The 24,024-nt window shown below is 40.7% G+C and overlaps 1 protein-coding gene across 2 annotated transcripts in view; it reads left to right on the top strand.

Moving 5' to 3' along the window:
- Positions 1–24,024, top strand: part of LOC108712283 (serine/threonine-protein phosphatase 2B catalytic subunit gamma isoform) — a 64,636-nt gene that overhangs the window by 18,972 nt on the left and 21,640 nt on the right. For both annotated transcript variants that reach the window (XM_041588097.1, XM_041588096.1), the window contains exons 2-3: positions 15,796–15,993; positions 22,252–22,376. In XM_041588097.1, coding sequence (XP_041444031.1) covers positions 15,796–15,993; positions 22,252–22,376 — 323 coding nt within the window. The remainder of the gene's footprint in view (positions 1–15,795; positions 15,994–22,251; positions 22,377–24,024) is intronic.

The raw sequence follows: 24,024 nt of genomic DNA, 5'->3' as shown, positions 1-24,024 counted from the left end.
TCAGAATTCCACATTCTGACCTCCGCCCCCCCGAGCCCATATTGCCTCTGTGCCCTACTACTAGTTAAGAAACATGCAGAGATGATTTTCTCCTTGTAGATCACCATTTGGGGGTACAGATGCTAACAGGAACCTGAACATAAGTGACCTGGGTGCTATTATCAGAATAGCCAAACTTGTGAAGGTTTTGGCTAGCTTTTACACTATTTTAATCATGCATATACAATATGTTATTATTTAACCCCTTTAGTGGCAGGAGTTGTAGACTCCACTACTTTCACCTAAAAATACCATTGTTTTGGAAGCTGTTAGTAGAGAAAGTGTCAAACTTCAAATAAAGAGGACAATACTGGAATGACCCTGGAATACTTTATTGAGAAAATGTCAGTGTCTCTTTAATATATTTTACAGGGAGTACATTGTTACCTAGCAATGTCTGAATAACCTATATTATAAAAAATTATGAGGAGTTTAGTCACCTTGGTCTTCCACTCTACCCAAGGCACTGAACCTTTGGTCATCTATAATATGCTTATATTTTAAAATAATACATACCACTATACAGGTATAGGGCCTGTTATCCAGAAAGCTGTGAATTTCGGAAAGGCCATCTCCCATAGACTCTATTTTATCCAAATAATCCAGGATTTTAAAACATATTTGCTTTTTCTCTGTAGTAATAAAACAGTACCTTGTAATTGATCCCAACTAAGATATAATTAATCCCTATTGGGTTTATTTAATGTTTACACGATTTTCTAGTAGTCTTAAGATCCAAATTTCAGAAAGATCCGTTATCCTGAAAACACCAGGTCCCTGGCATGGATAAAAGGTCCCATACCTGTATAATGAAGCTATTATTTAGTATTCAGTGGAACCTCAATGTTACATACTCTGATTTTAAGTTTTCCCCAGTACATACACACATACACCTGCACCCATTGTATTTAACTGATAGTAAAATAATCCCCATGGTTTTGTAGTTGGTGTTAACTAACTGACCATCCATCTGGGTTTAAAATTTTTTAAGAACTGTTTGCTCACGCGAGTGTTTGAGGTGGAATGCCGGAACACAGCCATATTGGAAAATGCAATATAAGGCATTGACAGGTGGGGGAGTTGCTACAGTGTGCAGGCCTACAAGGTAGGGATGCCAGGGAGATCTTATAGGGAGGGGGGATTTGGCGATTTACAAAGCTTCTAGAGGGACATTTGTTATGGGCGAGGTCTTTTTGTGTTGGTCGGAAGCCCTCAGATATATTCTGCAGTATAGTCCAGGAGCTGATAGTGTCACCTTTGTTTTTTGGGGTGTTGGGAACTGGGAAGTCCCTGTTGTAATTGCAGTGTGCCATGTGTCCTCTTAAAACTTGTCACTTTATTGGCTTTTTATGCTGTACTCTGATATATATATGGCGGCCCCCTATGCCTACTTGCCCACTCCCCTGACCTGCAAAAACTACTGCTTCTTGGGAAATTTCCCTTTCCCATTCATGGGCCCTTCACTTAAACTTGACCCCTGACCTGAGTCCTTACTGTCTGATCTAATGGTAGTCCTGCTTATATTTCAAAGCCCCAAATTGCCTATCACACTCCTTGTCTAGTGTTATGGAGTGTTATGGAAAATAGGAGGTTTTAGACCATAAACACTAATTTTCAAGCCAATTATTGGACTAAGAATGGGGCTAACTGTTCAGCCGGATTGACTGAGATATATTGTGCAGGTTAACAATCTAGTTAGGTGAGGATCACATTGACCCGTGTTCAGCCCAATTTGGATCACCTTTCTAAACAAGCAAATACCCAAGATGAAGAAGAATGAAAACTTGTGTAATACTGTATCTTGACCCCTGTCTCTAATTAAAGGGAAACTGTCATGGAAAAACACGTCACATGACTGGAGGCAGCTGGGAAATTGACAATATGTCTAGCCCCATGTCAGATTTCAAAATTGAATTTAACAAAATCTGTTTGCTCTTTTGAAAAATGGATTTCAGTGCAGAATTCTGCTGGAGCAGCACTATTAACTGATGCTTTTCAAAAAACATGTTTTCCCGTGACAGTATCCCTTTAATTTAACAATTTCACTGGGGACATGATGATCATCCCCATTTTCTATACCTTCTTCTGAAGACCCCCTTCAGTTCCTATTTTTTGCAGTCGCTGGCACCAAGCATGTTTTTAGTTCTGCTTTAAGCCATTTGTAAATCTCTCTCTATACACAATACTAACAGAACCAGGTCCCTGTCAGGTCCTATGGTGTGTCTATGCTCTATTCTGCATTCCTATGTGCATTTAAATCCCTACAAGATCTTTTGTATTATACTTTTATAAATACATTATATACATGATTTATTTCCATATATTGTGTGTGTGTGTGAATGCACAGAAGGGGTTACACTGCATGTGTTGTGTATTTACTCTGCCGTCTGTATCCCACAGACTATACTTGTGCATGGAGGCACCCAAGCCTTGTGGGGGTTGGCTCCCTCCCTGCCATATAATTAGCCCCCTGCTTCTCACACACTGACAGCCCCATGGCATTGCCACAGAAACTCTACAGACATACCCTATATTTGGGATTTGTGTGTATCTTATTGTATTGAGTATGGGTTCCTATAATCACTCAACCATTTACATAGAAACACATCTATGGAGGTGTGTATGTTTAAATATACTTTTTATATATGCTTACTCTGCCTTTATTTGTAAAGGGTATATATGTGTTATCGGCTGTAACATCCGTGTCATACTGTACTACTAAATGGAAATATATATATATATATAGGCCCCAAGAGGGGCCAAAACGTTGGAAGAATATAAGTGATGCTTTAATAAAATCATTTTTAAAATACTACTGGAGTGCTGGTCCAATTTGAACTTTATATATATATATATATATATATATATATATATATATATATATATATATATATATATATATATATATATATATATATATATAGATAGATAGATAGATATATACTGTATATATATAAAATGATAAAGAAGATAAGCACTCCAATATTTCTTGTTACTGAGGATTTATTCCACTGTGCATACCAATGTTTAGGTCCACGTTTGGACCTTTATCAAGGTATCGAAACGTTGGTATGCACAGTGGAATAAATCATCACTAACAAGAAATATTGGAGTGCTTATATTCTTTATCATTATTTACCTTGTTTTTGATAAAGCACCCATTCATTCAAGTCAGAGTGCGGATATACACCAGGACTATATATATAGTGAATAAAGTACCCCCTCCTGTAAAATATAAGGATATTATAAGTTTCCGAGGAGTTTCATGACCATACAAAAACACAAGGCCAAAGACCGAGGTAACTTCTAATATCCTCATATTTTGCAACAGGGGGTACTTTATTTATTATAATACACACGTTTCAGTGAGTCATGTGACAGAAATGACATCGCTATTCACCGTTTATAAGGATATCATTTTCATGGCTTTTGTGTATTATATATATATATATATATATATATATATATATATATATATATATATATATATATATATATATATATATATATATATATAAAAAATTGTAGAAAGGACCAGCACTCCGTGTTATCCTTGATAAAGACCCCAAAGAGGGTCGAAACGTTGGAGACACTGTGAGTTTTGAATAAAGCACTGATTTTTTTGGAACACGGAGTGCTGGTCCTTTCTACAATTTTATATATCTATATTTGACCTAGCACCCGGAGAAAGAATACATGTGAAGGAGTGCGGGTATCTTCCATATTTTTGCTATATATATATACACACATATATATATATATATATATATATATATATATATATATATATATATATATATATATATATATATATATATATATATATATATATATATCACACATTCCTTATAACTCTTTTTTTGCTTATCATATTGTTAACTTTGACCAATATGTTTCTCTAATAATTGTATGATACTATTATCATGTTCTAATTGACACAGATGTGTTATATTGTTTAAGCTTATGGTTATTGGTCTATATATATTGCATGGTAAACCACATCCCACTTATGGGTGTGGCTTATACTTATGGCTTTAAAAGGATGTGATGTCATCCAATACTTTATTGCTTGATAAAGAAGCGGGAGCTTCGAAACTTTGTACTTATTGCTTGCTTGATAAAAGTTTTTTCTGATGAACAAGCAAGTTGTCTGGACTTTTTGATTGAGATATATATATATATATATATATATATATATATATATATACACACACTCACACACAGGGCCGCCATCAGGGGGGGACAGGGGGGACAAGCGTACTGGGCCCGGGCATGAAGGGGGGCCCGGCAGCGCTGCATTTTTTGAAGATTACGAGCGCCCGAGCCGTACGTCTTGCCTCTTGCGTGCCGAATGCGGAAGTGCCGAAAAGCCGAAGCCGATGCGCCGAAAAGACCCGAAGTCACGGAAAAAGCCGATGTCACGAAGCGCCGAAAAGAACCGAAGTCACGAAAACAGCCGAAGCCGAAGTCCTGAAGCAGCGCAAAGACCCGAAGTCACGAAAAGAGCCGAAATTGAAGTCCTGAAGCGGTGAAAAGACCCGAAGTCACGAAAGGAGGCGAAGTGGAAGTACTGAAGCCATGAGTTCAATCCTACTGAACACCAGTTTGTGGTTTTTTTTTTTTTTTAATCCCCTGGCCACCAATGTATTATTTTAATATTCTATAGGCCCCTGCCTCCAATCTTTTTTTTAAAACTTTTTTTTTGGGGCCCCAATTTTTTTTTTAACTCGTAAGGGGCCCCTTGCCACCATTGTTTTTTTTTTTTTTTTTTTAAATTTAAATTTTTTTTAATTTTTTTAACTTGTAAGGGGGCCCCTGCCACCAGTTTTTTTTTTTTCAAAAAAAAATTTTTTTTTCAAAATTTTTTTGGGGCCCCAATTTGTTTTTAACTTATAAGGGGGCCCCTGCCGCCAATGGTTTTTTTTTTCAAAAAAAATCTTTTTTTTTTCAAATTTTTTTTGGGGCCCCAATTTGTTTTTAACTTATAAGGGGGCCCCTGCCACCAATGTTTGTTTATTTTTTAGTTTTTTTAAAAAATTTTTGTTGGGGCCCCAAGTTTTTTATAACTTATAAGGGGGCCCCTGCCACCAATGTTTTTAAAAAATGGCCCTGACCATCAATAGCTTTTTACAACTTGTGTGGGGGGGTTACTTTTTTAGCGCTGATGTCTGTGTGGTCTTTTAACTGCGATGTGGAGTGGGCGGGATATGGGGTGGAGCTTGGTCGTCAGTGTGGGCGGGGCCCAGGGGGCCCCAAAAATTTTGTTGTACGGGGGCCCGTGATTTCTAATGGCGGCCCTGCTCACACATATATAATACATGATAAATGCTATATAAGGGCCAAAATGAGAGGAGGAGTTGGCCAGGAGGTTATAGAGATACAACTGAGATGTAGTGAGGTGCAGAGGAATTGAGGGCTTTATAAAGAGAATGCTTTTGGTTAACTATGTTTTGGTTAATGGGAAGGGGCATAGTAAAGATTTTAACAGCAGTAGGAGGATTAGTTTTGCACAAGACTGAAGGGAAGAAGCTGAGGGAATATGGGAGACAGGTTAGTAGCAGGTTGCAACAGTCTAGGCGGGATAGAATAAGGGGTGTGCATATGTTATTTTATCCATTTCTTGTCGAAGAAATATGTGGTCTACAAAGAAGGAGAAAGTAGGTGAATGTTTTGGAAGAAAACTTGGAAAATCAAACATCACCTCAAAGCAGTGCCAAAGCTACAGGGTTAAAGAACATGTAAGATATGTGGGAGCAGGAGAGGATTTGTGTGGAACTCTAGGTCTTCAATTCAGGGGTCCCTAGAGTATACCTAGTATCCCATTTATACCGTAGGGCTTTTCTCTTGTCTGTATCTCAATTTATATGGGGATCCCCAGTGTATTTCCCATTTATACAATGGGGCTTTTCTCTGGTCTGTATCTCAGTTTATTGGAGGGATCCCCGGTGTATGTCCCATTTATACAATAGGGCTTTTCTCTGGTCTGTATCTCAGTTTATAGGAGGGATCCACGGTTTATATCCCATTTATACAATAGGGTTTTTCTCTGGTCTGTATCTCAGTTTATAGGAGGGATCCCCGGTGTATTTCCCATTTATACAATAGGGCTTTTCTCTGGTCTGTATCTCAGTTTATAGGAGGGATCCCCGGTTTATATCCCATTTATACATTAGGGCTTTTCTCTGGTCTGTATCTCAGTTTATAGGAGGGATCCACGGTTTATATCCCATTTATACAGTAGGGATTTTCTCTGGTCTGTATCTCATTTCATAGGATGAAACCATTTATAAAACTGTTACAACATTACAATTCACTGGTCTGTATCTTCATTCATGGTATACAGCTCCAGTGTAAATCCAATTTACTTAATATCTATTAGCCTTTGGAGTATTTTATACCGTGCATGTGTTTAGAGAATTACCCGCTTGTAATTTACATATTAGGGTGTCATCTACTGGAGATGCAGTGCAAGAAGACCGCGTTTTATGTTCTTTCTCTGATATGAGCCAATAGCTTTGCTTATTTGAGAGTGTCCCCAATACACTTGTCAGCTTTCCATGCACTGCCCTACTTTCACTGACTGCTCTCGCTTTATGTAGTTGCTGTGATTTTTCTTTTTCTCAGAGCTTCACAGTGAAGTAATTTCTCTCCCCCCCCCAACTTGGGTGCAAGCCAATGAGACAGCACACCGCTTTTAGATTGTAAGCTCTATTGAGTATGTCCCTCTTGACCACTTTTATCATGTATCATTTTAATTCTGTGATTTTGCAGCAGTGCAGAATATGTTGGAGATTTATAAATACATGTTAGTAATAAAATAATAATGATGATGATGTCATTGTGATATTGCATGTAGATGGTTCTGGTGCAGAGTCTAGCAATGAACATTCCGGGTCTTGCAGTAGTTTCATGTAGTGTTTTTATGTAGTTTTTGCTTCATGTTATGAGGTGAGTTCATGCAGATTTACTGAAGGGCATCTGTCCTTTACGTTCTTATGTTTGCGACAATCTCCCCGAACTGCCTCCCCCCCCTGCCCTCCGCCTGCTATAATGAGAAAGCGACAATGCACTAGCGGCGCTTCGATTTGCCGACTTCAGAAATCAAAGCGTTGTGAGTGCATTGGCGCTGATTTTTTCTCATTATAGCAGGAGGAAGGCAGTTCGGGGAGATTGTCGCCCCTTAGAAGAGGGGATTTGTCACCAGGCGACTAAATCTTCCCGAATCTGCCCGTGTGCTTAGCTCCCTTAGTGATTTTGAGCCTTTGTATGGCTTGCTCCTTTAAAGATCAGCTGAAACCTTTTCTCATTACATCTATAATTTCATATTATTATTTCTATAGCATTGGCATTAGGTCTGACTCTTGCAAATAAGGTTGCCACCTGGCCAGTTTTTTACCACCCTGGCCGGTAAAAATTATGGTTTATCCCAACAACATAACATACTGGCCAGGTGGCAACCCCAAGCGAGAGACAGTGTACTGTGTTCAATTTGTTCGAAGATGTTTTCTTAGGATGCACATTAAGGTGGCTACACGCAAAGTAAGCATACCTCCCAACATTTTGGAAATAGAAAAAGGGACAAAAAAAGATTTGGCGCCTGGACCTCGCCCGTTTTTTGGCCACACACCTTAATTACCATGTTCATTTTACAAAATTTCAAACATTTCTGTGGTTTTTATGTGTTATTACAGTTTTGCTAATGAAGGTAAGTTGCCCTTTAAGTCACAGTTTCCCCAAGAGATCTGATTATCTAAAATTTTTACATATCTTAAATTGTTACAGAAGTATCTAAGTGTTATTGCCACGTATTCATACATACATACTCTCTACCAAAAGACAATTAAGTTAGAAACGTTGTATATTTTTCTGGCTGTTCAGTGCAGGAGATAATTACAAATGAAAACAGGACTCCAGCCTATGGAGGGATCGCGCTGCCCCCCAGCCCAGCGTGACTGAAATAAGATCGGAGGGTCGCTGTTACTGGGGGGGGGGGGAGCTTTTAGCTGCTTATATTTCTCATGCAGCTTCTTTTCACTGATACCGACACTTCTTATTTCTATAGGAATGTGTCAGTATCACTTTAAGGTATGTAATTGCATCAGTGCTGTTAACCTATATACCAGCTATTGTATATATTTTTGTATGCCCTAAATGTCATCCTCAAGAATACCTATCTAGGTCAGACTGTTACTATATGCAGCTGAAAATGTCTTTCTATGGAAATGCGATTGCTTATGCTCTCATATTGCTATCAATACACACTTAGGGGGTTATTTACTAAAACTCGACTTTTTCTCACTCAAAAAAAAATGTGACCAAACTCCTAAACCAGAATGTCCTTAATTTATCAATAATTTTTCTCAAAAAAATCGGTGCTAAAAAAAAAAGTTGAGACAAAATCAAGCGTCCATTTGACTCATGCAACTTTTTCGATTTGGTGTTCCGAAAACTCTTTTTTGAGTTGTTGGCTGAAAAATTTGGATTATCAAAGGAAAACCAGCACAAACATCTTGAAACTATCAAGAAACCTGAAGGTAAAAAACATGTTCCAGTTGTTAAAGGGACCATCTGTCATTGACTTCTACATGGTTTCAACATATTTTAGAGTATTTTGGATTAGAAATTTTAGCAGCTTTGGAGCATAATAAATCTCAACAAAATTCAAGTTTTTTTCCCCCTATAAAAATTTGGATTTTTTTCCATTAAAACTCGACTACAAAATTTTAAGGCTTCATTAATAGGCCTATTAGATTCTTAATGTTGGACCACTTCCTGTAACAGCCAATGGCAAGCTGGCATGTTTTCAAAAATGTATTGTATTGCTACCTCCACTGATTCCGGCCACTTTAGACTTGAATAAGAGATTACCAAAATATAGAGAGGATTGAACACAATGTCAAAATAACAAAATGATAGATAATCAACCCAGTTGCATGGAGTACATATTTATCAAGAAAATGCTGACCCCCGTGTCCTACTTGGGAGGATCAAGAACTGAAACAGAGATGGATCTTCTCTTTAAGAGCATTGAAACAGGACTCATAATTCATAGCATAGTTCAAACTAAGTTACAAATGGCCGTTTTTGCCCTGCGTTCCATTGTAATCTGTTGAGCCGCAGCGGAGTGCAGGACTAAATGCATCCAGTTCTTCCTAATAGACGCATACTCATGATGCTGTACTTAACCGACGAATGCAGCATGTTGTGTTCCACCTCCATTCAGCATTTTTGTGCGGCGTCATGGGTACTCACCATAAGGAAGAATCGGATGCATTTAGTCCTGCACTCCTCTGCGGTTGAATGGATTTAAACGGAATGCAGGGGAGCACTAAGACTGTGGAACGTAGTGGAACGAAGAAGTATTCCATTACGTTCCAGCTTGTTTATATGAACTATGGTAGTGTTTCTGAAGCAAACACACCAATTTTACCAGTGCAGGGCAACACTACATTATATTTTCATTACTTGAAAACACATTCATTGTTTGGTGTTACTCTTCCTTTAAAATACAGGAAATCTTTAATCTCTATCTGAGCAGAGGGTGCCCAGACAAATTGAGAAAGTGTGGGGCCCATGGACGTACAAACTTCCCACCTCTACAACTCAGGGCAGTGTCTAATTGTCATGATTTCCACCCTCATGGTCAGCCTCTTTCCTTATTTTTTCTTTACCCAAAGTTTTTGAACATCTGTTGGCTCCTGCTGCTAAAACTGCAATGATATGGTACACTGTTAGTTCACGTTGGAACAAATAAACACAAGCTTTTTAAATGAAGTAATTAAAAGAATTATCCTTTGTTTGCATAGCACATACTGTACATATTAGGTAGATCTTTAAAAGGTTTGTTCACCTTTACTTTACAGTATGCTGTAGAATGGCTAATTCTAAACAACTTTTTAAGTGGTCTTCATTATTTATATTCAATAGTTAAATTATTTGCCCTTTTCTTCGGATTTTTTTTTCCAGCTTTCAAATAGGAGTCACTGGCAACATCTAAAAACATGCTTTTAAAGCTACATATTTATTGTTATTGCTACTTTTTACTACTCATCTTGCCATTCAGGTCCTTTCCTATTAAAGGAAAACTATATCACCGAAATGAATTAATTAAGCAACAGATAGTTTATATCATATTAAGTGGCATATTAAAGAATCTTACCAAACTGGTATATATAATTAAGTAAATATTACCTTTTTAAATCTCTTGCCTTGAAACCCCATTTCGTGATAATCTGTGTGCTGTCTCAGAGATCACCTGACCAGAAATACTACAACTCTAATGTAACAGAAGGAAGTGTGGAAGCAAAAGACACAACTCTGTCTGTTAATTGGCATGTATGGTTTTTTTGGTATGTTTGTGTGCACTGTGAATCCTACGATCCCAGGGGGCGGCCCTTATTCTTTAAAATGGCAATTTTCTATTTATGATTACCCAATGGCACATACTACTTAAAAAGTATATTATTATGAAAATGGTTTATTTACATGATGCAGAATTCTACATATGAGCTTTTTAATGCAATATCTTTTTATAGAGACCTACATTGTTTGGGGGTATAGTTTTCCTTTAATATTACAAACTTTTATTCAATGCAATACATGGTTGCTATGGTAATTTGCACCCTAGCAACCAGACTGCTGAAATCGCAAACTAGAGAGCTGCCAAATAAAAAGCCAAATAGCTCAAAAACCATCAATAAGAAAATATGAAAACCAATTGCAGATTGTCTCACAATATCACTCTCTACATCATACTTAAAGTTAACTCAAAGATGAACAACCCCTTTAATGAGATTATGCATCATTTCTCTGCTCCTGCGAAGCCTACAGACTAAGGTTTCTATTACATACACTGACTGCAATTGCTTTTTTTTAACTAGATTAGGACAAATGTTTTGTCAATGACAAGTGTCATTCGTCTGAAAACATTAATTACTGAATGAAGAAGCACCTGTATGTTTGCATCTGAAATGCACAAAAGAAACCCTTAGAGACCTTTTCCATTACTAGATAACCTTTCCAAACAGACGTGTTCCTAATATTCAAAAAGGGAGTTGAATGAAGCTAGCAGCCAAGGCTTTGTCGCAGAAGCTTTGAAAATGCATGCAATTATCTTGGGGTAGTTTCATCCAGTCCCAAATGTAATGGATTTCTGGATCACCTTAAGGCAGTGGTCCCCAACTTTGTTTTACCCATGAGCCACATTTAAATATAAAAAAAACTGGGAAGCAACACAAGTATGAACAAAAATTACTAGGGGGTGCCCAATAGGGGTTTTTATTTAGCTATGTGGTAGCTTCTATGTGAATTGTCAGACTATAGGTGGTCTTTTCTGCTGATTCACTGCACATGCTCTGTGCTGCTGTCACTTACTGAGCTTAGGGACCCACTCACAATATACTGTATACATAGAATAGAAATGTCACAATATAAGGCTGATTAGTAATTAATACAGATTATTACTTCATGGCAGCACAGAAACCAGTGCAATTAGTAGCAGAATTTAATAATGAGCCCTGTAGCATCAGTTTATAATACAGATCAATCTCATTTTTCTCTGGATAATTTGTGACGACCCCTAAGCTTAGCTTCTCAACAGATGCTCAGAGCCCACTGAGCACGTGAGTGTCACAGACGCTTTCCAAGATGGTGACCCCCTGTGACAAATTTGAATTCCTGGATCATTACTGCTATTGAGAATCTGAAACCTTAGGCTGGGGCAATACGTTCAGTATATAAAATATGGCATTTGTAGCCATATTCATTTTTAGGATTTAGCTCTCCTTTAAGAGATCTGAGGATCTGACCCTAAATGCTTTTTTCCCAAGACTATCACCATCCCTTGGATCATTGTTGTGGAAGCTTACACTAAGCATTCTGTCACATCATTCTATTACAAGACTGACAGTGACGGTGGTGTTCTTGTCATGTAATTATTATGTTGTGTAAATGTCAAACATTTAGTGGCTTACACTCAATATATTGTGTTAACAATTAGTCATGTTGATCTGGAGCTTTGAAGAGCCACCTTTTGTACAAGTGGAAGAAACACTTTTCATTTTTCAAAGTTTTTTTGCATTCAGTGTATTAGGAACCGAAAACAAGGTCTTTCTTCAATGAGAATCCTGACAATCTTGCCGTGTGTGTGTGTAAGCCTTAATTGCTAGCTGAATAAGAGGAACTATTTTAGAATCAGAAAATAATATTCTTTTCAGACTCTATGCCTAATTCCACAAGTCTTGCAGCAGCTTTTTTGGCTTTGGTGAAAGAGCTTCATTTGCTAAGAGCTGTGAAGGGAACATGTTGACCTCTTTAGGAGAATGCAATACAGGTATGGGACCTATTATCCAGAATGCTCAGAACCTGGGGTTTCCAGATAATGTATCTTAATTTGGATCTTCATACCTTAAGTCTACTAGAAAATCATGTACACATTAAATAAACCCAATAGGCTGGTTTTGCTTGCAATAAAAAAATAATTATTTCTTAGTTGGGATCAACAACAAGGTATTGTATTATTTTTACATAGAAAAGGGAAATCATTTTTTAAAATTTGGGTTATTATTATTTGAGTCTCAGGGTCGGACTGGGCCGTCAGGACAACGGGTAAAAAAACGGTGAGCCCTGCCAACAGGGCTGATCCTATCAAATGTGGGGCCCAATTGGGATCATGTTGGCGGGGCCCCTAGACAAAGTGTTGCTGGCTACTGACACACCAAGTATTTAGGAAAATAAGGGCATACAGGCACAAAATAGAAAGGAAAGGGGCAGACAAGGTAAGAGAGTGAGAGGGATGAAATAGGGGCACATAATAGAGGCACACAGGGTAAGAGAGAGAGGGAGGAAATAGGAGAGTGGACTGGGCCAATTAGTTTGGGGCAGGCTGGGCCGATTCAGCTTGGGAGCAGGCTTGGTTGGATTGGGGGCAGGCAGGGCCTATCAAGGTTGGAGGAAAGCTGGGCCTATAAGAGTTGGGGGCAGGCTAGACCTATGGAGTTGGGGGATAGACTGGCTTATCAGAGTTGGGGGTGGGCTGGACCTATGGATTTGGGGATGGGCTGGACTCTCAAAGTTGGGGGCAGGCCAGGCAGCATCATGTGCTGAGGGAAATATTATCTGTGCTGCCCTGTGGTGCGGGGCCCCCAGAGGTGCGGGCCCTATTGGGCCCAATAGGCCTAAGGCCGGCCCTGCCAACCCAGACCCGCACCCATCAACTGCCTGCACTGCTGTCTCCTGATCTTCCCCCTCCCGGACCCGACTGAGAGAACAGGTAGCCGCAGCAGTGCGGGGTGCCAGGAGGGGTTGCGGCAGGCCAGGGGACCCAGAGGGGGGTTCGGGGGGGCGGATTTGCGGTGGCATGGAAAGACCTGGAGGGGGGTTGTGGTTGGGGGCCCGGAGGAAATTGGGGGCCCCTGTATTAGAAGCCCCGGTGGGCCTGGGACTCTCCAGTCCGACACTGGCCATTCTGTAATTTGGAGCTTTCTGGATAACAGGTTTACGGAAAATGGATCCCATACCTGTATAAATAAATGATGATGATTGCTTGCAGGACACAGTTCTTTATTTGCCCCCTTTTCCCTCCTTCCAATGACAATAACATACATGGCAGTCAAGGGAATTTTTCCTTTGGAGAAAACATGGTGACAGAATGTCATGTCAAGCATTTCTGGCTTACGCTTGTGATATAGAAATAGATCTTGCACATCATAAGGACTGTTGCTTAGCAAGTAGTAGCACCTAAAAATGTTAACAACCCCCACTCCCAATTACTGAGAGAATTTTTAATGCCAAGATTTTTTGGAGGTGAGACAGTGCCACGTAGCACTAACTGATCTCTAAAGTATTTATATACTTCCACAGGCGATGGTAGAACATTTGTTTTCCTCCATGTCAGTATTCACTCCTGGTGTTTTGAATCTTATTTATATTCCCTCTGTTAGCTTAGCCTTGGGCTATAATTTGCTGCTTGTATTTGTATGCCGCTCTTGTATATTTGCAGAGCACTTTAACTGGCATGACTACAAATCTAACCAGGAGCAAGAGTTGGGAACATTCAATAACATTGTTGTTCCGCTGAATGTCTGAGGGTGATATATGTGGAGGAATATCACAAATTAAATGAATGGAAACAAAGCTTTTGTTGTCTGTTCTTCTCTGGTTTATATATTTATATTGGGAGGTGGGGGGTGCGACAGAGGGGAGAGGAGGGCAACAGGAGGGAGGGGAGAGCGACAGAGGGGTGGGTGACAGAGGGAAGGAAGGGGAGTAAGACTGTGGGGTGCAGACTAGGGGTAGGCAGAAGACAAATTTAGAGGTAGCTGCCCAGCACCCTTATCATTGCACCCTAGGCAGCTGCCTCTTCTGCCTACCTCTAGTTCCGGCCCTGGTATCCCGTGGTCTTCGTCGCTGGTAATGGAGCTTCCCCTGAGATGTAATTTATAGAATGGCTGTGTGTTTGTCTATGACACATTCTGATGAAGTTAAGCCAATTTTTTCTTTCCATGTCGAAAGGCCAGTGATCTGATCTTTAAAGTGGGGCCAGAGAATGTCGATATGACATAACGGAGAAGTTTTGGGGGCTGAGGACTGTAGAAATCCCTTCAAGGGTTTCCAAGTGAAAGTACTTACTTTAGACCCATGTTACTGTTTAGGGATGGTTCTTAGTAGCTGCTAGGGATAAAATGCAACATACACTATTATCTATTCATTTGTTTCTTTTCTAAAGTCAAAGGCACACTGGGTGACTCCGGGCATTTTGTTGTCTGACTGGGGTAGGTTTGACCAACGGTTCCCCCAACGGTTCCGAATTGCTCGATATTGATTTTGATATAGCAGTCATCTGGATTTAAAGGAGAAGGAAAGCTACCAAGGCAGTTTATTGCCAATAGATTAGCCATAGTAGTGCAAACTATAACACCATTTTTATTCTTTAGAATGTTTTTCCATACCTCAGTAAAAAGCTCTAGACACTGTCTCTGTTTGTTTAGGATAGCAGTTGCCATATTAGCTTGCTGTGACATCACTTCCTGCTTGAGTCTCTCTTTGCTCATAGTTCCGAACTCAGATTACAGCAGAGAGGGGAGGAGGGAGAGAGGAGCAAACTGAGCATGCTCAAGCCCAAACCCTGGAGGTTTAAGATAAAAACAGGAAGTCTGATACAGAAGCCCATGTGTACTCAAAAGGGTACAATCACAAGTCACAAGTCAAGAGATAACCTTCCTAAAAACAGGAAGGGTACAATCACAAGTCAAGAGATAATTTTCCTAAAAACAGGAAGACTGATACAGAAGTCCATGTGTACACAAAAGAATGAAAGAAATATGACGTTTCTTTTGACAGAGGACTCAGAGCAACATTACTTTGAGGGTTTACTGGTGTATTTATAGAGACCTTTCTGATAAAGCTTACTTAGTTTTAACATTTCCTTCTTTAAGGGTACAATCACAAGTCGAAAGATAATCTTTCAGAAATGCTTACTGCCATTTTTACCAGCAACTATTGCTTGAGACTCAAGTACATCCTTCAAGGCAAATGACATTGAAGTCAATTAGGGGACTATTCCAAGAGCTTTGTTGCTTGTGATGTGAAGTGGTGTGGGTTACTAGATCGTAAATGGCCCATGTGATTGCTTTTAGTAGTAATTCTTGCCTCCAAAATGTATGCATTATCAGATGTTCCTCCATCAACCTTTATTCCTATATTTTAACCTTTTTCTCTCAAGTTCATAAAATGTAAATGTGTTTTCTTTTTTCCTAGCTGTCCCTTTCCCACCTACCCGTCGCCTGACCATGAATGAGGTTTTTGTCGAGGGGCGTCCTCAACTGGAGACCCTCAAGAATCACTTGATCAAGGAGGGAAGACTGGAGGAGGAAGCGGCTCTGCGCATTATACGTGAGGGGGCAGCAATTTTGCGCCATGAGAAGACCATGCTTGAGGTGGAGGCCCCTATAACAGGTGACAAAACCTTTCTTTTGGGAGCTGTAGAATATCATTTCTTTCTAAGATCAATAAAACAAATAACCTGTCTATGCTGGTAGTGGAAATGAACATTCCTTATGACACGTGAAAGGGACAGATTTTGGCAATATTGCGTAAGAAAAAGTGACAGGTTAATATGGTCAGAGAGAGAAGTCAGAGATTAACCCCAGACAATGAGCTAAATTGACAGGATTAATGAGCATCCATCAAAAGATATCGTAAAAGTGGAAATAGAACCAGGATTAGTTCGAAAGATAAGTTCAGTTTTTGCTAGGTTGAGTTTGAGGTGACGTTAGTTCATTCAGTGGTAACTTTTGGTAAGAAGGTTTAACAGAAATCTTGCTGTAGTCCAGGGCCACATTAGACGTATGCATTGGAAACCTTCCCCAAGCTAAAATGTACCATTATTGCCTTCAAAAATAGGATATAGTGAAACTTAAACGGTATAGAGAACATTTCTGCCCTATTTTAAGGCATTTCCAGCCAGGTCAGAACCCCAAGTGGGTCCCTAAACGTTGCTGTAATCTGTTTACTAGTGTTTTGTGGGCCAGGCCAAAACCCACAGGTTGGGCAGGAGACACTCTTTCAGTGAGCAAGAGGCGAGCCTTACCCGCAATGTCTCCCCAGCCTAGCCCCTCCTACCCTACTGGCATCTGTCTCTTTTATTTATGCACTTGTCCCTCCCTCAAAGATGTAACAGTCAGGTACAGGTATATCATTTAGGGAGGAATGATGGGTTGTGTCTAGTTTCATTAAGTCCACATTACATCAAATGCAGGTCAACAATTTTTTGTCCCTTGCATCACTAGTGTGTACCACAAAGCATATTGTAAAGGTTGGCACCCTAAATCTAGAACCAATGTCAAGCACCCTGGTCTCGGCTCGTACTTCTGCCTTTAGCAGCCGCCTTTGGCCTCGGGAGGAGCCCTCAGCTACTCAGATGCCGCCAGATCTTAAAAACAAGAGGTGCAAGGCGAACAAGATCCTATCACGTGCAGTGTGTAAAAGAAAATGTACGTTTAACTACCATCTGAATTTCGCAACATTGTGCGCTGGCGTAATGAAGTGGCTCATTTTGCTGAACCTATCTACCACCACCCAAATCACAGGTTTTCCCTGAGAACGGGGCAAATCAACAATGAAATCCATCGAAAGATGGGACCAGGGTTCATCAGGAATGGATAGTGGCCTCAACAAACCCTGAGACAAATTCCTAGAGGATTTAGACCTCTGACAGACAGGGCAAGAATTAAAAAAATTTTTAGCGTCTTGCCTAAAAGAAGGCCACCAGATGCTACGAGACAAAGGGACACCGTTTTGGAGATGCCAGGATGTCCTGCCATTTTGGAATTGTGGGCTTCATCCAAAACTTGTTCCCTAAGATCCTCTGGTACAAATAACCTCCCGGGGGGAGTTTCTACAGGGACAGAAGACTGAGCTGAGGATAATAGTGTGGCAAGGTCTGATCCCAGAGCTGCTACAATTAGTTCACTAGGAATGACGGGAATGCACTCACTAGACTCAGACGAATTGCATTTAAAACTCCTAGAGAGTGCATCTGCTTTAGTGTTCTTGGAACCTGGCCTGTAAGTAAGGGAAAAGTTAAACCTGGTGAAAAACAAAGCCCGTCTGGCCTGCCTAGGATTCAACCGCTTGGCAGACTCAATATAAAGCAGATTTTTGTGGTGAGTAAACACTGTAATCAAATGTTTAGCCCCCTCCAATAGGTGTCGCCACTCCTCAAAGGCCCATTTTACAGCCAACAACTCTCTATTCCCAATGTCATAATTAACCTCTGCAGGTGACATTTTTTTTTTAGAGAAGAAAGCACAAGGATGAACTTTGTTGGTTGTTGGATGCCTTTGAGAAAGAACTGCCCCTGCCCCAATCTGTGAGGCGTCAGCCTCAACAATGACAGTGAGAGTAGTGTCAGGGTGACGAAGAATGGGAGCAGATACAAATTCTTTTTTGAGAAACTCAAAAGCTTGAATAGCCTCTGGGGGCCACATGCTCGGATCTGCACCTTTCCTAGTTAAATTAGTAATAGGGGCCACAATCAAGGAAAAGTTTTTAATAAACTATTTATTATTCGGTAATAATTAGCGAACACCAAGAACCTCTGGGTTGCCCGCAAGGACAGAGGTTGGGCCCACTCCAGAGCAGCTTTAACCTTCCCAGGATCCATTTCAAGACCCTTACTGGAAATGTTGAACCCCAAAAACTGAACAGAAGAAACCTCAAAGGTACACTTTTCGAGTTTTGCAAAGAGGTTATTACTCCTTAACCCTAGCAATACTTCCCGAACATGCTTACGGTGATTAGAGGAAAAAATTAGAATGTCGTCTAAAAGGACCACTATGAATAATCCCAGCAGGTCCCAGAAGATATCATTAACAAACTCCTGGAACACTGCAGGCACATTAAAAAAGGCCAAATGGCATTACAAGGTATTCCTAGTGGCCTTCCCTGATACGGATGAGGTTATAAGCACCCCTAAGATCAATTTAAGAATAGATCTTGGCATTTTTTACTTTATCAAACAACTCTGAAATCAAAGGAAGAGACGATTCTTTATGGTGATCTTATTAAGACCCCTGTAATCTATACAAGGGCGAAGACCACCATCTTTTTTCCCAATAAAAAAGTAGAAGGTCTGATAAAACCTCTCTCAAGGTTTTCCTGAATATACTCTCTCATTGCCTGGGCTTCAGGCAAGGAGAGGGGGTAAGTTCTACCTCGAGGGGGAGTAGACCCTGGGATGAGGTTGATTGGACAGTCATACTGCCTATGTGGGGGTAAGGTCTCTGCGGCTTTCTTAGAAAAGACATCTGCAAAATCTGTGTAAGCTGCAGGTAAACCTGCAAGAGATGTAGTTGCTACTACTGAGGGAATGCAAGACCCCTGGCATTTTAACCCCCATCGAAGAACCTCCCCACTTACCCAGTCAATATGTGAGTTGTGTGCTTGCAACCATGGCAACCCCAAGATAAGAGGAGAGGAAGTACCCTTGATAATATAAAAGGTTAATTCCTCACATGGCAATTTGTTACAACAAGAATAAGGCCTCAAGTCTTTTTAGTCACCAGGCCTAACCCAAAGGGTTTTTTATCGACCGCTAATATCCTCATGGGAGGATTTAGAGGGGTTAGAGGTGACATAAAATCTTGCCGCGAAGGCAGCATCCAAAAAATTCCCCTCCGCCCCTGAATCCACAAAAGCGGACATCTTGACAGAGCCCGTAGGCAAGGTTAGCTTAACCGGTATCAAAATCCTAGAGGTAGACTGGGGAGAGGAAACTTCCTTACCCAAATGGAGCTCCCCTTCTCCATTTAGACTTGGAAGTTTCCCAGCCTCTTAGGACATTGATTTAGGAAATGACCCTTCTCCCCACAGTAAATGCATAAACCTTGGGACCGCCTGCGAGCCTTTTCCTCAGGAGTTAGATGGGATATGCCCAATTGCATGGGTTCCTCCTGAGGTAGAGGCACAGAGGGATTTGGCGACTTAACATTGGTCACCACATTTGGAAAGTTAGACTTAACATTGGTAAACCCAGAATGAAAAGAAGAACCCTTCTCAACCCTTCTCTCCCTCTGTCTTCTATATACCTGGATGGCAAGAGACATGAGATCATCCAGGTTAGAAGATAGAGGATAGTTTACTATACTATCCTTAACAGAATCTGAAAGCCCAATACGGAACTGGCTGTGAAGAGCCATGTCGTTACACCCAGTTTCAACTGCCCACCGACGGAACTCAGTGCAATACACCTCCGCATCCTGTTTTCCCTGGCTTAATTTACGAATCGCGGAGTCGGCAGAAGACGCACAATCTGGGTCATCGTAGAGTATCGCCATGGTTTTAAAGAAAGTATCAAGGGAAAAACGGGCAGGATCAGTGGAGGGTAATCTGAGGGCCCAAATTTGAGGGTCACCCTGAAGCAGGTTTATAACAAACCTTACTTTCTCCTCTCCAGATGAAAAGGAATGAGTAAAGAAACTAAGGTATAATTCGCAAGCCTCCATAAACATGAAAAATTTGGTTCTGTCCCCACTAAATTTTTCGGGGAACACAATTTTGGGTTCATGGGTTTTAGAGGTGTTACCCATCATGGCAGAAGAACCCACAGGAGCGGCCACAGGAACTGGAGACTGTATAGCAGAATCCAGACGGCGTGTCAGATTGTGAAAACCTTGCATAAGGTAATCTTGCCTCTGCTCATGTTCCTCCAGGAGCTGCAGTAGAGTGGTAAGTAGCGCTTCTGTAGTGGATGGAGCAGCGGCAGCAGTGGCTTGACCTTCTTCGTCCATGTGGCCTGTGATAATGTAACGGTTGGCACCCTAAATCTAGAACCAATGGCAAGCACCCTGGTCTCGGGTCATACTTCTGCCTTTAACAGCCGCCTTTGGCCTCGGGAGGAGCCCTCAGCTACTCAGATGCCGCCAGATCTTAAAAACGAGAGGTGCAAGGTGAGGGGATCTAGACAAGCAGAGGGGCACAACTTTAAACTAGAGTCTTTGGGCAGAAGGTCACAGTTCAAGGCATATAGAAGAATCGTAGTCAGATCAGGCCGGGTTGGGGCAGGCTGAGAGTAAACGTAATCAGGCAGGCAGGGGTCAAACCAGGTAGTCAAATAGAAAGATTAAGCAGGAATCGGAGTCGAATGTCAGGCCAGGGTCAGGTTACAGAATACAGGATCACAACAAGGAATCAGAATCAGAGCAGGGATCAGGAACAATAGCACAAGGCTCAGAAGGCACCAGGAACAAGATCCTATAACGGGCAGTGTGTAAAAGAAAATGTACGTTTAAATACCATTTGAATTTCGCGCCATTGCGTGCCTGCACCTTTAAATGAAAAGGAGGCGAGCCCTAAGAAACCGGCCCCTGCGGCGCAGAAGACGGACGTGGCAGGCGTCCCCGCTGAACCCCACCAGGGTAAGTTTTCCTCACACATATGAACAAAAAACAGGTACTGCATTTTCCAATTTACCTTAATTTTTTGTATTTTTTTTATAGTTTTTGAATTATTTGTCTTCTTCTGCTGATTATTACCAGCTTTCAAATGAGGGGGTCACTGAACCCATCTAAAAAAACAAATGCTCCATAAGGATACAAATGTATTGTTATCGCTGCTTTTAATTACTCATCTTTCTATTCAGACCATCTCCTATTCATATTCTAGTTATTCAAATCAGTGCATGGTTGCTAGGGTAATTTTATCCTAGCAATCAGATTGCAGAAATTGGAGAGCAACTGGAGAACTGCTAAATATAAAGTTAAATAACTCAAAAAAGCGCAGATAATAAAAAATGAAAATCAATTACAAATTGTCTTAGAATATTGCTTTCTACATGATACAAAAAAGTTAATTTAAAGGTTTTTGCCTCACCCTGGACTCACTGGTTCCTCCATTCTGGTTTTATTTGATTACTTCTGCTTAAATGCTGCCATAGATCAGCAATGTCATATTATAACTCTGGTCTTCTTTTTAGTTATGCTGTTTAGGAATAGGCTGTGTTATTTTCTATCCAAAACATGCAGTGGCTTTGTTTTTCAGACTTATCTAGCTTTCCTCAACTCTTCACTTCATCTAATAAAATGCTTAAAAGGAAAACTATACCCCCAAAATGAATACTTGAGCAACAGATAGTTTATATCAAAGTAAGTGTCATATTAAAGACTCTTATCAAACTGGAATATGTATTAAAGTAAATATTGCCCTTTTACATCTCTTGCCTTGAACCGCCAATTTGTGATGGTCTGTGTGCTGCCTCAGAGATCACCTGACCAGAAATAATGCAACTCTAACTGTAACAGGAAGAAGTGTTGAAGCAAAAGACAGAACTCTGTCTGTTAATTGGCTCATGTGACCTAACAAGTATGGTTTGTTTGGTATGTTTGTGTGCACTGTGAATCCTACGATCCCAAGGGGGGCGGCCCTTATTTTTTAAAATGGCAGTTTTCTATTTATGATTACCCAATGGCACATACTACTAAAAAAGTATATTATTATGAAAATGGTTTGTTTACATGAAGCAGGGTTTTACATATCGGCTGTTTTATGCAATATATTTTTATAGAGACCTACATTGTTTGAGGGGTATAGTTTTCCTTTAAAGGATCAGTAAACCTTAAATGAAAATGATGATCCCTGGAATAATAAAAATATAAATGTATGAAAACCAAATACCTTCTTGTTACTGAGACTACCTTTCCTAATCTCTCTCTGCAGTTTGTGGGGACATCCATGGGCAATTCTTTGATCTCATGAAGCTGTTTGAGGTTGGAGGTTCCCCCCACAACACACGCTACCTCTTCTTAGGGGACTACGTGGACAGAGGATATTTCAGTATAGAGGTCAGTCTGTCTCATTTACTTGTGACAGAAACAGTGACGTGAACTGGAGACTTCAAGGGGAAGATAACTATTGCCCTTGTTTTCACAAGTATTTGACAGAGCACCATAGATTATGCTGTACAAATGGCCATATTTATATATGTTCCTTTCAACCTTTCATGTGTTTGAGAGCAGCCATATTCTTTAGTATAGATGCAGGCCTTTTATCATGCATTATTTATCATGCATATTTAACGAAAAAGCTGGCTATTTCATTCTACTGCGCATGTGTCTGCCCCTGGCAGAAACCCCCAATTGATTATATTTACTTACCTGACACCTTGGGCCGGTGCTCCTGTCAGTAGAAAACTGCAACGGCCTGGGATTCTCCCAGCGAGTGTCACGGAGCGATCATCTGCTTACTTCTTCTCTCAGCTCACGGCTGCACAAGCACAGTAGAGCAAAAAGCCAAACTTTAACAATAAAGTTGGCTATTTCGATATACTGTGCATGCAAGGCCACCATCGGGGCACAGGGGGTACTGCTGTCCCGGGCCTAAAGGAGGCCCATCTGTGCTGCACTTTCCCAAATAGCCAGCACCCCTTGACAGCGCCAAATCTGTGCCGCACCTGCCGAATTCCTGCCCCTGCCGAAGAGACCCAGAAAATTTTGTATTTACAGGGCCCTGTGATTTTTAATGATGTCCCTGTGCGCATGCGTCTGCCCTGGGAAATTTGAAAAAAGAATAAGCCGGAAGCCGATCACTTTGTGGTGCTCACTGGAATATCCCTGGGCAGATGCAGTTTTCTGCTGATAGGAGCACTGTCCCGGGTCTCAGGTAAGTAGATACAATCACTTGGGGGTGCCTTATTTTTGGCACCACCAAGTAAAACCACCTGTCCTTCTACTTTAAAGAGTAAGTCCTTCTGTGAAGCTCATTAGCTTCAATAATATCCACAATGCATGGGTTAGCAAATTACATCTGTTAGAGGTAACTTAGGTAAAGAGCTGGGCTACTTTATTTTTCCTGCTCTGTTCTCTCTCTTACAGTTGGGTCAGGTAGGATAGAACCTGCCTAAAACAGCTGACTTTTACATTTAAAGGACCAGTAACATCAAATTTTTTTTTTAAAACATTCGTTAATATACATCAAAAAATAAACACCAAGACAAATTAAACTTTAAAATTACAAAGCCTTTATTAAGAAATAACTTACTGAAACTCTACTTCCGCTTCTCTTCAGAAAAGGCGACAGGGCAACGATCCATTCTGCGGTGCTCTATTTCTCCTTCCTGGCTAGCTCCGATATTCTACTGACAGCTTGTGAAGCTGCGGATCAAGACCCTGCAGGACCGACACATGAAAACCTTGCTGCTGTATGAGTGCAAGAAGCACCCACAAGAGACCGACTGGTGCGCAGGCACCTGCAACACTGTAGGTAGATCACAGGCAGCCAACGTCTGACACGCGGGACAGGGAGCAGTACAAGTGACCCGCTGCCCGTATCCCTCCCTGTGGAACCAAACAGTAGGCTGAGTAAAGTCATCCATACAATCGCCCTCCTGTGGAATGATCTCCCCCCAAGTCATGCTCTGGCAAGGAAGCACTCAGACTGGCATTGGCTGAAGGTTCAGGCAGTTTCTGTTTACCCTGCCAAAAAAAACAGCAA

Source organism: Xenopus laevis, chromosome 3S (assembly GCF_017654675.1).
Source record: "Xenopus laevis strain J_2021 chromosome 3S, Xenopus_laevis_v10.1, whole genome shotgun sequence".
Lineage (NCBI taxonomy): Eukaryota > Metazoa > Chordata > Amphibia > Anura > Pipidae > Xenopus > Xenopus laevis.
The sequence above is the reverse complement of the archived record's forward strand: the minus strand, read 5'-3'. Positions and strand labels throughout refer to the sequence as shown.